At 41.6% G+C, this 13,956-nt stretch overlaps 1 protein-coding gene across 1 annotated transcript; it reads left to right on the top strand.

Annotated features, from left to right (window-relative positions):
• The first annotated feature begins 380 nt into the window (after positions 1–380).
• On the top strand, positions 381–3,622 carry LOC119334192 (G-type lectin S-receptor-like serine/threonine-protein kinase At2g19130). Its single transcript, XM_037606797.1, has 3 exons — positions 381–2,787; positions 2,927–2,959; positions 3,405–3,622. Exons 1-3 carry the CDS (start codon positions 381–383, stop codon positions 3,620–3,622), a joined length of 2,658 nt encoding a protein of 885 aa, XP_037462694.1.
• Positions 3,623–13,956: the final 10,334 nt, after the last annotated feature.

Raw genomic sequence — 13,956 nt, 5'->3', positions numbered from 1 at the left:
CAGAGCAAAACTACAACACATTGGTCGCCTGCCGTGCTCTGGCGCTCTGGTGCTCAACTAGAATACGCAATACATCAGTCCAGAACACAACCTGCATGTGTCTGGTGCTCTGCAAGACGCATTTCACCATCGCCACTGGAAAAGCTCTCAACACCACGTGCTAGTTTGGACGTTGTGCTTGACTCACAGTGCTTACTTATACTATTATTTTCTTCTTTTTTTGTGATTGAACAGAAGTGCTTACTTAGTCACACGCACACGCACACACAAAAAGACTCACCAGTGCTTGTCGCTATGACCGAGCTGAGCACCAGCCTATATTTGCAGCCTCTGCACAACACGATTCTGCAGTAGTCTGCGCGCCCTCACCACCGTTCACCATGCCGCCCTTCCTAATTGTTTTCACCCTGCTCTCCTGCATCCACACCCCAGCAAACTCTGCAGCGACGGACACCATCTTGGCCGGCCAATCACTTGCCGTCAACGACAAGCTCATCTCCGGCAATGGCAGGTACGCGCTCGGCTTCTTCCAGACCGAAGGCACCACCAACTGGTACCTTGGCATATGGTTCAACGCAGTCCCTAAATTCACTCCAGCATGGGTTGGAAATAGGGATAACCCAGTCAAGAACACGACCTCAGTTGAGCTCACCATTTCCCACGATGGCAACCTTGTCATCTTAAACCGGTCCACCATGTCCATAATCTGGTCCACACAAGCAAACATCTCCAGAAATAGCACCACTGCTAGGCTGCTGAGTACTGGAAATCTCGTACTCACAGACTCTTCAAACTTGTCAGAGTTTCTATGGCAAAGCTTTGATCACCCCACGGATACATTTTTTCCTGGGGCCAAGCATGGATGGGATAAGGCCACCGGCCTGAATCGCCGTTTTGTTTCTTGGAAAAGCTTGACTGACCCAGCTACCGGTGTCTATTATTATGAGGTAGACCCGGCCGCTGTTGACCAGATAGTGCTTGTAGCACTCAACTCATCCATACCCTATTGGTCCAGCGGTGCATGGAACGGCAAATATTTTTCTGGAATTCCAGAGATGGCTGCCCGCCACTCTATTAGTGCAAAATTTGTCCACAGTGACAAAGAGAAGTACTGGACATATAAATTAGTGCCTCAATATATGGATCCAAATATGCTTACTCGTCATGTAATTGACATCTCGGGTCAAATGAAGACATTCATTTGGATGAAGCGCACACCAGATTGGGTAATGATCAATGCCCAACCAAGAGATCAGTGTGACGTTGATGCAATTTGTGGGCCTTTCACAATCTGCAATGATAATAATTTTCCACAATGCAATTGTATGGAGGGCTTCACAATAACATCCCCCAAGGACTGGGACCTAGAAGATCGAGCAGGTGGGTGCTCGAGGAAGACTAAGTTAGACTGCATTAGCAATAGAGGCACAACGCATACCACAGACAAGTTCTATTCTATGCCATGTGTTAAGTTGCCCAAGGATGCCCCAGAAGTAGATGCTGCTGCAAGTGCAAGTGAGTGCGCACAAGTTTGCCTGAATAATTGCTCTTGCACAGCCTACTCCTTTGGCGACAATGGATGTTCTATGTGGCATAATAAATTGCTCAACATAAGAGCACTACCATGTAGTGGCACTGCCAATTCTAACGGAGAAACTCTTTACCTCCGTCTTTCTGCTAAAGATGTACAAAGTTTGAAAAACAACAGAAGAGGAATTGTTATTGGAATTGTCACTGGTACAGGCGTTTTTGTTTTAGGCCTATTTGCACTTATCCTCTTAATAATGATCCAGAGAAACAAAAAGAAGAACTCTGGTCAGATACTGAGTGATTCTCAAGTTTGTACTGGAATCATTGCATTCGGATACAATGATCTACAACGGGCAACAAACAAATTCACAGATAAGTTGGGGGTAGGCGGTTTTGGTTCTGTATTCAAGGGGTTTATAAAGGGCTCCAATGCCGTAGCAGTGAAGATGCTCGATGGTGCTTATCAAGGAGAGAAGCAATTCAGAGCCGAAGTGAGCACAATCGGAGTTGTTCAACACATCAATTTGGTTAAGCTTGTTGGTTTCTGTTGTGATGGTTCCAAGAGGTTGCTTGTTTATGAATACATGTCAAATCACTCTCTTGATGTCCATCTATTTCGAAGCAATTCTACCATGTTGAATTGGACTGCTAGATATCAGATAGGCCTAGGAGTTGCAAGAGGGTTGGCCTACTTGCATGACAGCTGCCGAGACTGCATCATACATTGTGATATCAAGCCAGAAAACATACTTCTTGATTCTTCACTCCTTCCAAAAATTGCAGACTTTGGAATGGCAAAACTTATAGGAAGGGATTATAGCCGAGTATTGACAACAATGAGAGGAACTACAGGGTACCTTGCGCCTGAATGGATAAGCGTTGTTCCTATTACACCAAAAGTCGATGTTTATAGCTACGGGATGGTGTTGCTGGAAATAATATCTGGAAGGAGGAACTCATGTGCATCATGTCCTAGTGGTGGCAATGTTGATGTTTATTTCCCTGTGTATGCCTCACATAAGCTTCTCAAAGGAGACATCAAGGGTTTGGTAGATCACAAGCTAGATGGCGACATCAAATTGGATGAGGTTGAACTGGCTTGCAAGGTTGCATGTTGGTGCATCCAGGATGATGAGCTTGATCGGCCAACAATGGGACAGGTAGTTCAATTTCTCGAAGGCCTGGTTGAGATCACAATGCCCCCGGTACCAAGATTGCTCCAAGCTATGGCCGGAAGCGCACATCAAAAATGCTCCTAATCTTTTTGTGTTAGGGAAACTAGTTGTGTTGCGATGTTATAATATATGTCTATCTTTAAGGCCAAATTTGTAATTGCTATACAATTGTAATTATTATGAGCTATGGTCGGAAGCGCACATAAAAAATGCTCCTAATCTTTTTGTATCAGGGGAACTAGTTGTGTTGCGATGTTATAATATATGACTATCTTTAAGGCTAAATTTGTAATTGTTATACAATTGTAATGATTATGATTGAAGAAACAACTATTTTTGCATAAATTTGTAACTGATGGAAATCTGCCCTAGAGGCAATAAAAATGTTATTATGTCATTTCCATGTTCATTATTAAGTTTATATTTCTGTTGTACAAGTGTGTTGGTTCTTGAATATGAGATTCAATGGAAAACCTGAATACATTTGTGGAAATGTAAACACCAATTCATCCCTCATCATGCCTCTAAGACAATCTCATGTATTGATGATGATCTTGTTTTCCTAATCATGAGCATTGTGAGTATCCTATCAATATATGAGAACATTGTTGTCATGCTAACAACGGAGTTGGGTAGACCCAACTTATGAATTATTGAAAGCAACACATCAATGGGTTGATGGAGATGTGCGCCTGCCAGCACCTAGCGACATCGGGGATCAAGTAAAGCTCGCGCTCAACCATCTGTCACGGATCTCGGTGCCACGGATGCCTCCACCAGAAGAAATTGACCCTGTTCGCCATCCACTGGATGTAGGTGACCACCGCCTGGACGCCGCGAAACGCCAGACATGGCTGGGCACCTTCGATGCGATGGCGCCGTGGCGTCGTAGGTCAGGTCCTCCAAAAGTGCATTGATGAAGACGACGACAAAGCCCTGGTGCTCGAGATTCACGAAGGCACCTGCGGGCACCACGCGAGCAGTCGCGCACTCATGGCCAAAGACTTTCGAGCAGGGTTGTACTGGCCAACCGCAATGAGGAACACGGAGGATATCGTGCGATGTTGCATCGCCTGCCAGAAACTCGCCAGCAGGCCGCACGCCCCAGCATCAGAACTCAAAACCATACCACTATCCTGGTCGTTCGCCACCTGGGGACTCGACATGGTGGGCCCACTCAAAAAATCCTCAAAAGGAGGCCGAACACATCTACTGGTAGCAGTAGATGGATATACTCATATCTTAGTTGTTGTTGATTACGTTACTAAGTGGGTAGAAGCTATTCCAACTAGTAGTGCTGATCATAACACTTCTATTAAAATGCTTAAAGAAGTTATTTTTCCAAGATTTGGAGTCCCTAGATATTTAATGACTGATGGTGGTTCACATTTTATTTATGGTGCTTTCCGTAAAATGCTTGCTAAATATGATGTTAATCATAGAATTGCATCTCCTTATCACCCACGGTCTAGTGGTAGAGTAGAATTGAGTAATAGAGAGCTCAAATTAATTTTACAAAAGACTGTTAATAGATCTAGAAAAAATTGGTCCAAGAAACTTGATGATGCATTATGGGCCTATAGAACCGCATGTAAAAATCCTATGGGTATGTCTCCGTATAAAATGGTTTATGGAAAAGCATGTCACTTACCTCTCGAACTAGAACACAAGGCATATTGGGCTATTAAAGAACTCAATTATGATTTTAAACTTGCCGGTGAGAAGAGGCTATTTGATATTAGCTCACTTGATGAATGGAGAACCCAAGCCTATGAAAATGCCAAGTTGTTTAAAGAAAAAGTTAAAAGATCATGACAAAAGAATACAAAAGCGTGAGTTTAATGTAGGCGATTATGTATTGCTATACAACTCTCGTTTAAGATTTTTTGCAGGAAAACTTCTCTCTAAATGGGAAGGTCCTTACGTTATCGAGGAGGTCTATCGTTCCGGTGCCATAAAAATCAACAACTTCGAAGGCACAAATCCGAAGGTGGTGAACGGTCCGAGAATCAAATGGTATATCTCAGGTAATCCCATAAATGTTGAAACCAATGTTATTGAAACCATAACCCCGGAGGAATACATAAGGGACACTTTCCAAAACGTTTCAGACTCCGAAAAGGATAGGTATGTGGTACGGTAAGTAAACCGACTCCAAAACAGTTTCTAAGGCAATATTTCTCCGTTTTAGAATATTTAGAAAAATAGAAAAATAAGTAGCAGTCTGGGAAGGACACGAGGGCTCCACGAGGGTGGAGGGCGCGCCCTACCCTACTGGGCGCGCCCCCTATCTCGTGGGCACCTCATGCGCTTTTCGGACTCTGTTTTCGTACACGTTACGTATTTTGGTCGGTAAAAATTCATTATATAATCTCCCGGAGGTTTTGACTCCCGTATCACGCAAAAATCTCATGTCTTTGTTTCGAGCTGTTTTCTGTCAGGGTTGTCAAGGCCAGGCATTATGTCGTCTCCCTCCTCCTCCAACCATGAGGGCAACGATGCTTGGCTAATGAAGATAGAGCTGAAGAGAGAAGAACCCATGGAGATCAACAAGGATGAAGGGATCAAGAAGGCCATGGAGGACCAAGTTCCGGCAACAGAAGACACCCTTCAACTTGATCACAATCTTGTCACCCCAACAGAGATCGAAGCTTTCAAGATGATTGAGGCCCTTTTTGGTTCAGCTTTTATCGACGGATTCCGCTGCCGCGCAGCAGAATCTAAACCAAAGGGCGAACCCAGCAGAATCCGATTCTAGAAATCCGTTGCCAAAATCTGATCCAAAAGTGGAAGCAGCCCAGGACGTGCTTTTCAAAATCTGATTCCGCTGCGGGCCAAAATCAGAAAAAGTTGTTTCAGCTGGTTTGTCAAATGACCTACATCTTTTTCACATCAGATTTTCCACAACTGTTTTTCCACAGCAGTTTTTTCACAGCTGCTTTTAGAAATCCACAGCCGAACCAAACAGGGCCTGAGTTAGCTCGTATACAAAATAAGTATCTCACACATGAAAATATTTTGTTGAAGGAGCATATCATCGCACTCAAGGGCATTGTCCGCAAGTTAGAAGATCTGCTACGCTCGATGTGCGACTATCCATCATCAACAACTCCACCTTCTTCACCAACAAAGGAGACATAATCACATGGGTATGGGCACTCCCCTTGGCAACTGCCAAGCTTGGGGGAGTGCCCCGGTATCGTATCACCATCACTTTTATATTTACCATTTTTCTTAGTTCGATCCTTTTGGTAATATCTTGATCTAGTATAATAAAAGTTCTTAGTATGATCTAGTCGTGAGTTTTGCTTTATAATTCCTCTATGTAATCGAGTCCATGAGCTATATAATTAAGATTAGTGTTGAGTCAAGGGCTTGATTTTTTTGCCATGATCTTAAGTGAATAAAAGAAAAAGAGAAAGAAATAAAAAGAAACAAAGAGATCATATGGATCTCATGGAGAGTAATGAGCTCACATAGAAAAAGTATGATGAATAAAAGTTGTTGAGAGTTGACAAACATAGTTTTGGTCATCGTTGCAATTAATAGGAAGTAATAAAGAAAGAGAGGTCTTTACATATAGATATACTATCTTGGACATCTTTTATGATTGTGAGCACTCATTAAAATATGACATGCTAAAAGAGTTGACGTTGGACAAGGAAAACAATGTAATAGGTTATGTTTTCTTACATCTGAGATAAATTATATTGTCATGGATCATCCAACATGGTTGAGCTTGCCTTTCCCCCTCGTGATAGCCAAATTCATCGCACCTAGTAGAGATACTACTTGTGCTTCAAAATACCTTTAAGCCAGTTTTGCCATGAGAGTCCACTATACCTATCTATGGATTGAGTAAGATCCTCTAAGTAAGTTGTCATCGGTGCAAGCAATAAAAATTGCTCTCTAAATATGTATGACTTATTAGTATGGGAGAAATAAGCTTTATACAATCGTGTGATATGGAAGAAATAAAAGCGATAGACTGCATAATAAAGGTCCACATTACAAGTGGCAATATAAAGTGACGTTCTTTCATATTAAGATGTTGTGCATCCAACTATAAAAGCGCATGACAACCTCTGCTTCCCTCTGTGAAGGGCCTATTTTTTACTTTTATCTCCTACCCTGCATAAGAGTCATGGTGATCTTCACCCTTCCTTTTTACATTTTATCCTTTGGCAAGTACAGTATGTTCGAAAGATCCTGGTATATATGGCTAATTGGATGTGAGTTTTCATGAACTATTACCGTTGACATTACCCTTGAGGTAAGACGTTGGGAGGCAACACTATAAGCCCCTATCTTTCTCTGTGTTCGATTAAAACTCCATATCCATAAGTATTGCATGAGTGTCAGCAAATGTGAAAGACTATATGATAGTTGAGTATGTGGACTTGCTGAAAAGCTCTTATATATTGACTCTTTCCTATGTTATGATAAATTGCAATTGCTCCAATGACTGAGATTATAATTTGTTAGTTTTCAATGAAGTTTACTATTCATACTTGAAATTGTGATTGAATTATTACTCTAGCATAAGAAATCATATGACAACAATTATATAAGTTGTTGTTCTAAGAATGATCATGATGCCCTCATGTACGTATTTTATTTTTATCGACACCTCTATCTCTAAACATGTGGACATATTTTTCGATTTCGGCTTTTCGCTTGAGGACAAGCGAGGTCTAAGCTTGGGGGAGTTGATACGTCCATTTTGCATCATGCTTTTATATCGATATTTATTGCATTATGGGCTGCTATTACACATTATGTCACAATACTTATGCATATTCTCTCTTATTTTACAAGGTTTATATAAAGAAGGAGAATGCCGGCAGCTGGGATTCTGGGCTGGAAAAGGAGCAAATATTGGAGACCTATTCTGCACAGCTCCAAAAGTCCTGAAACTTCACGGAAAACGTTTTCAGAATATATCAAAAATACTCAATGGAAGAAATTCACCAGGGGGGCCACACCCTGCCCACGAGGGTGGGGGGTGCGCCCTACCCCCTGGGGGTGCCCCCTACCTCATGGGCCCCATGGTGGCCCTCCGGTGGCCATCTTATGCTATATGAAGTCTCTCGATGAGAAAAAAATCATAAGCCATCTTCTTGGACGAAACTCCGCCGCCACGAGGCGGAACCTTGGCGGAACCAATCTAGGGCTCTGGCGGAGCTGTTCTGCCGGGGAAACTTCCCTCCCGGAGGGGGAAATCATCGCCATCGTCATCACTAACGCTCCTCTCATCGGGAGAGGGCAATCTCCATCAACATCTTCATCAGCACCATCTCCTCTCAAAACCCTAGTTCATATCTTGTATCCAATTCTTGTCTCCAAGTCCGGGATTGGTGCTAGTAGGTTGCTAGTAGTGTTAATTACTCCTTGTAGTTGATGCTAGTTGGCTTAATTGGTGGAAGATCATATGTTCAGATCCTATATGCATATTAATACCCCTCTGATTATGAACATGTTTATGCTTTGTGAGTAGTTACTTTTGTTCCTGAGGACATGGGAGAAGTCTTGCTATTAGTAGTCATGTGAATTTGGTATTCGTTTGATATTTTGATGAGATGTATGTTGTCTCTCCTCTTGTGGTATGTGAATGTCGACTACGTGACACTTCACCATTGTTTGGGCCTAGAGGAAAGCATTGGGGAGTAATAAATAGATAATGGGTTGCTATAGTGACAGAAGCTTAAACCCTAGTTTATGCGTTGCTTCGTAAGGGGCTGATTTGGATCCATATGTTTCATGCTATGGTTAGGTTTACCTTAATACTTCTGTTGTCGTTGTGGATGCTTGCAATAGAGGTTAATCATAAGTGGGATGATTGTCCTAGTAAGGGCAGTACCCTGATGTCTATTACACAACCTTCTTCTTGTAGATGTTGTTGGGCCTCCAAGTGCAGAGGTTTGTAGGAGAGTAGCAAATTTCCCTCAAGTGGATGACCTAAGGTTTATCAATCCGTAGGAGGCGTAGGATGAAGATGGTCTCTCTCAAACAACCCTGCAACCAAGTAACAAAGAGTCTCTTGTGTTCCCAACACACCCAATACAATGGTAAATTGTATAGGTGCACTAGTTCGGCAAAGAGATGGTGATACAAGTGCAATATGGATGGTAGATAATAGTTTTTGTAATCTGAAAATATAAAAACAGCAAGGTAACTAATGATATAAGTGAGCGTAAACGGTATTGCAATGCGTTGAAACAAGGCCTAGGGTTCATACTTTCACTAGTGCAAGTCCTCTCAACAATAATAACATAATTGGATCGCATAACTATCCCTTAACATGCAACAAAGAGTCACTCCAAAGTCACTAATAGCGGAGAACAAACGAAGAGATTATGGTAGGGTGCGAAACCACCTCAAAGTTATTCTTTCCAATCAATCCGCTGGGCTATTCCCATAAGTGTCACAAACAGCCCTAGAGTTCGTACTAGAATAACACCTTAAGATAAAAATCAACCAAAACCCTAATGTCACCTAGATACTCCAATGTCACCTCAGGTATCCGTGGGTATGATTATACGATATGCATCACACAATCTCAGATTCATCTATTCAACCAACACATAGAACCTCAAAGTGTGCCCCAAAGTTTCTACTGGAGAATCATGAAGAAAACGTGTGCTAACCCCTATGCATAGGTTCATGGGCGGAACCCACAAGTTGATCACCAAAACATGCATCAAGTGAATCACGTGGTATCCCATTGTCACCACAGATACGCATGGCAAGACATACATCAAGTGTTCTCAAATCTTTAAAGACTCAATCCGATAAGATAACTTCAAAGGGGAAACTCAATCCATTACAAGAGAGTAGAGGGGAGAAGAAACATCATAGGATCCAAATATAATAGCAAAGCTCACGATACATCAAGATCGTATCACCTCAAGAACACGAGAGAGAGAGAGAGAGAGAGAGAGAGAGAGAGAGAGAGATCAAACACATAGCTACTGGTACATACCCTCAGCCCCGAGGGAGAACTACTCTCTCCTCGTCATGGAGAGCACCGGGATGATGAAGATAGCCACTGGAGAGGGATTCCCCCTCCGGCAGGTGCCGGAACGGGTCTAGATTGGTTTTCGGTGGCTACGGAGGCTTCTGGCGGCGGAACTCCTGATCTATTGTGCTCTCGGATGTTTTTAGGGTATATGGAGATATATAGGCGGAAGAAGTACGTCAGGGGAGGCACGAGGGGCCCACGAGGGTGGAGGGTGCGCCCCCTACCTCGTGGCTCCCTCGTTTCTTTCCTGACGTGCACTCCAAGTCCATCAGGTTGCTTTCCTTCCAAAAATAAGTTCCATGAAATTTCAGGTCAATTGGACTCTGTTTGATTTTCCTTTTCTGCGATACTCTAAAACAAGGTAAAAACAGAAACTGGCACTGGGCTCTGGGTTAATAGGTTAGTCCCAAAAATAATATAAAAGTGTATAATAAAGCCCATAAACATCCAAAACAGTAGATAATATAGCATGGAGGAATCAAAAATTATAGATACGTTGGAGACGTATCAGCATCCCCAAGCTTAATTCCTACTCGTCCTCGAGTAGGTAAATGATAAAAACAGAATTTTTGATGTGGAATGCGACTTGGCATAATTTCAATATAATTCTTCTTAATTGTGGCATGAATATTCAGATCCATAAGATTCAAGACAAAAGTTCATATTGACATAAAAATAATAATACTTCAAGCATACTAACTAAGCAATTATATCCTCTCAAAATAACATGGCCAAAGAAAGTTCATCCCTACAAATTCATATAGTTTTGTCATGCTCCATTTTCGTCACACAAAAATGCTCTCATCATGCATAACCCCGATGACAAGCCAAGCAATTGTTTCATACTTTAGTAATCCCAAACTCACAAACTTTGACGCAATATATGAGCACGAGCCATGGACATAGCACTATGGGTGGAATAGAGTATAATGAGGGGGTTATGTGGAGAAGACAAAAAGGAGAAAGTCTCACATCAACGAGGCTAATCAATGAGCTATGGAGATGCCCATCGATTGATGTTAACGCAAGGAGTAGGGATTTCCATGCAACGGATGCACTAGAGCTATAAATATATGAAAGCTCAACAAAAGAAACTAAGTGGGTGTGCATCCAACTTTCTTGCTCACGAAGACCTAGGGCACTTGAGGAGGCCCATTGTTAGAATATACAAGCCAAGTTCTATAATGAAAAATTCCCACTAGTATATGAAACTGACAAAACAAGAGACTCTCTATCATGACGACTATGGTGCTACTTTGAAGCACAAGTGTGGCCAAGGATAGTAGCATTGTCCCTTCTCTCTTTTTCTCTCATTTTTTTCATTCATTTTTTGGGCCTTCTCTTCTTTTTTATGGCCTTTCTCTTTTTTTTGATATGAGGCACACATGATTTTTTTCATGAAATCCATTTTAGGGATATCTAGTAATTATTAATGAAGTATATTAAAAATAATAATAAGCTATATATATATATATATATATATATATATATTCCTTTTTTATACTCCCAGGGGTATGTACTCCCACCATTAGTTTTTTTATTATACCCAATTCCTCAAATGGTGGCCGAACAGATCTAACAACCAGCCCGCCAGAACTCCCCCATGCATGCGTAGCTAACAAGAGATTAGACTGAACCATGCAATTCAAGTTTGAATTAATTATTTATTGGCATCTGGACATGGGGTTATGTAAAAACGTCTACATACTTACTGATTGTTTCAAAGGAGTATATACATATCTGTTTTTTGAATGGAGTATATACTACTATTCTCATAGTATATACTACCGTATGTTTATGGTGGAGTATCCTTCGTATGAAACATGCAATATTGATCAGTATATATTGATATCTGATTTTTTTTTCCTTTGCAAAGATGATAACTGATTGTTGGGAAGGAGTATATGGTTCTTTTCTCAAATGAGATATACTTCTCTTTAAAGGGGTATGTACTATATTTTAAAATGGTGCATGTGAGGTATATAATACCACCTATTTTTTAAAGTAGTATATACAGATTTTTTTGGTGGTATATATTAAACATCCAAATTAGTATGTACATCTTTAATGAATGGGTATGTATGTACTGATTTTTCATAGGTAGTATATACTGCATTTTCTTCGCATATACTTTTTTATTTAAGTGGTATGTGCCAAGCATCCAAAAATGAGGCATCATTATTTAGTATGTTTTTTTTGCAGCGAACATTATTTATTATGTGAAAGAGGCATCATTGACGTACATTAAGAGTATGTACGTACTTGTTTCCTTATGGACTTTATACTTGAAATTTTTGGCATGAAGTATATCTTGTACAGATCAAAGGAGTATATAAGCTACCCAAAAAGAAGCACGTGCTATCCATAAGAAAGTATATACATGTTGGATAGTTGGATGCAGATTGATTTACGTATTCCGCACCCTGACAACACGTTCGCGCATGTTGGGTCCGCAGAAGACTAGTGCAAAGAAAGCTCGACTATGCCACATCCATGTCCAATTGGATCTATGGCCACACCATGGATGAAGTAACTTGACTGTGAGCGACCAAAACGCTAACTACGATGGAGTTGTCTGTTGTCACGGAAAACGTTGTCAACCCGTCGCCGGATGCATTAGTCTACATCGTCGAGCCATCGCGACGCATCACATCTGCATGCATGCATGGTCGAGCCATCTTGTTGAGCCGCCGGCTGGCCTCATCTCCTCTTCCTCGTTGAGAAGGCCCGCTGACTTCATTATTGTGACCTACAACAAGCAACTGGAGAAAAAATACAGTAAGAAAGCTTGACGCACCTACATCATCTTGTACATATACCTGAACACAACTTGATAGTTCCATACCCTTCCTCCAATTACCTCCCGTCCACTAATTACATGTACGGGAAAAACAATGGTGATACTTGGACGTAAGTGCAGCGTACCCGGTTTGAGATCTGGCCAATTCTACCAGGTGGAGTAGCGCCGAAGGAGAGTGCTTGATCTAGATGCCGGAGACCTGCTGGGTATATACGGGGACGACGATTGTCACCATCATCCGCAGTCGTCGACACTGGCGGCGGCGGAGCTTGACGAGAGCCGTACGACGTTTGGGCTGTAACAAATGACGATGGGGTTTTTCACGCAAGTGGGGGTGTCGTTTTGTTTATCCCTAAAAACAAGGATTCTATTTAAGCGATTTTGAACTACCACGTGATTATCCATACGTAATTCAATTTAATTATTAAAAGCATGAAATAGTCTGGATAAGATGGGATGGTGCATGGAGGTGGGAGTACATACTCCTAGGAGTACTAACCCATTTTCCTATATATATATATATATATATATATATATATAGGTGTGTGTGTGTGTGTTTTCTTGAGCTTTCACATGTGTGCTTGTGTGTTCAAGAGAAACAAGAGAGTAGAGAGATTGTGAGGTAGAAGAAGGAGCGGAGCAGCGCCAACATAAGTGTACTAATATGAGACGTGTTTCCATTTCACCATGATTCTCAGTCACGTGTGAATTAAATGAATGTAATATCAGTGTACTAATAAGAATATAATTTCGATTCCAACTTCCAGGTCTTGCGGAGCCACATGGCGGGATAACAATCAATTTATTTATTTTCTGCATAAAAAATCAAGTTACTTTGCACGTGGAGGAAAGGACAGTTTTTTTAGAAACTGGCCAAGCTTTATTCATTCAAAGCAATATTCATAGGTACACTAGTTGGGTCATGAGGGTTTCCCAACCAAACATGTCTACCTATTCTTAGGTTACAAGAACTAGACGAGAATATGAGCCTCATAATTAAAGTTTCTACGCTCGTGGATGAAATTACAAAACTGAAAACTAGCTTTGTGACTCATTATTTCATGTATGATAGTAGTGTGAAGACCTCCTGTCCCCTGGTTGATGTCATTGACCACTCCCTGGCAATCCGATGCCACCACGATATTATGAATGCTGAGCTCTTCCACAAGTGTGAGAGACTCAATGCATGCGAATGTTTCCATCCGATCATTAACTCCTTGAAACACCACTGTGGATGACCCAAAATATAAACCATTATGGTCACGACAGACTGCCGCAACTGCACACCCATGTCTATTCCGTGCAACCGCTCCATCTGCATTTATTTTGAACATTTTTTGTGGTGGAGGGAGCCACCGTTCTGCAACTTCCTCGTTAGTTGGGGTGGATGTCTACTATCCTGCAACCTTCGGTATTTGCTTGAGCTCGTT

This window comes from Triticum dicoccoides, chromosome 7A (genome assembly GCF_002162155.2).
Source record: "Triticum dicoccoides isolate Atlit2015 ecotype Zavitan chromosome 7A, WEW_v2.0, whole genome shotgun sequence".
Classification (NCBI taxonomy): Eukaryota; Viridiplantae; Streptophyta; class Magnoliopsida; order Poales; family Poaceae; genus Triticum; species Triticum dicoccoides.
Note: the sequence above shows the minus strand (reverse complement) of the source record. Positions and strands in the feature narration are given on the sequence as shown.

What these genes read in the sequence shown, in the direction of transcription:
- LOC119334192 (XM_037606797.1), top strand. Translation starts at nt 381, where the DNA reads ATGCCGCCCTTCCTAATTGTTTTCACCCTGCTCTCCTGCATCCACACC. An exon ending in CGCACATCAAAAATGCTCCT is followed by an intron (nt 2,788 to 2,926) that starts AATCTTTTTGTG and finishes ATGCTCCTAATC; the next exon opens with TTTTTGTATCAGGGGAACTA. An exon ending in GGAACTAGTTGTGTTGCGAT is followed by an intron (nt 2,960 to 3,404) that starts GTTATAATATAT and finishes TGCGCCTGCCAG; the next exon opens with CACCTAGCGACATCGGGGAT.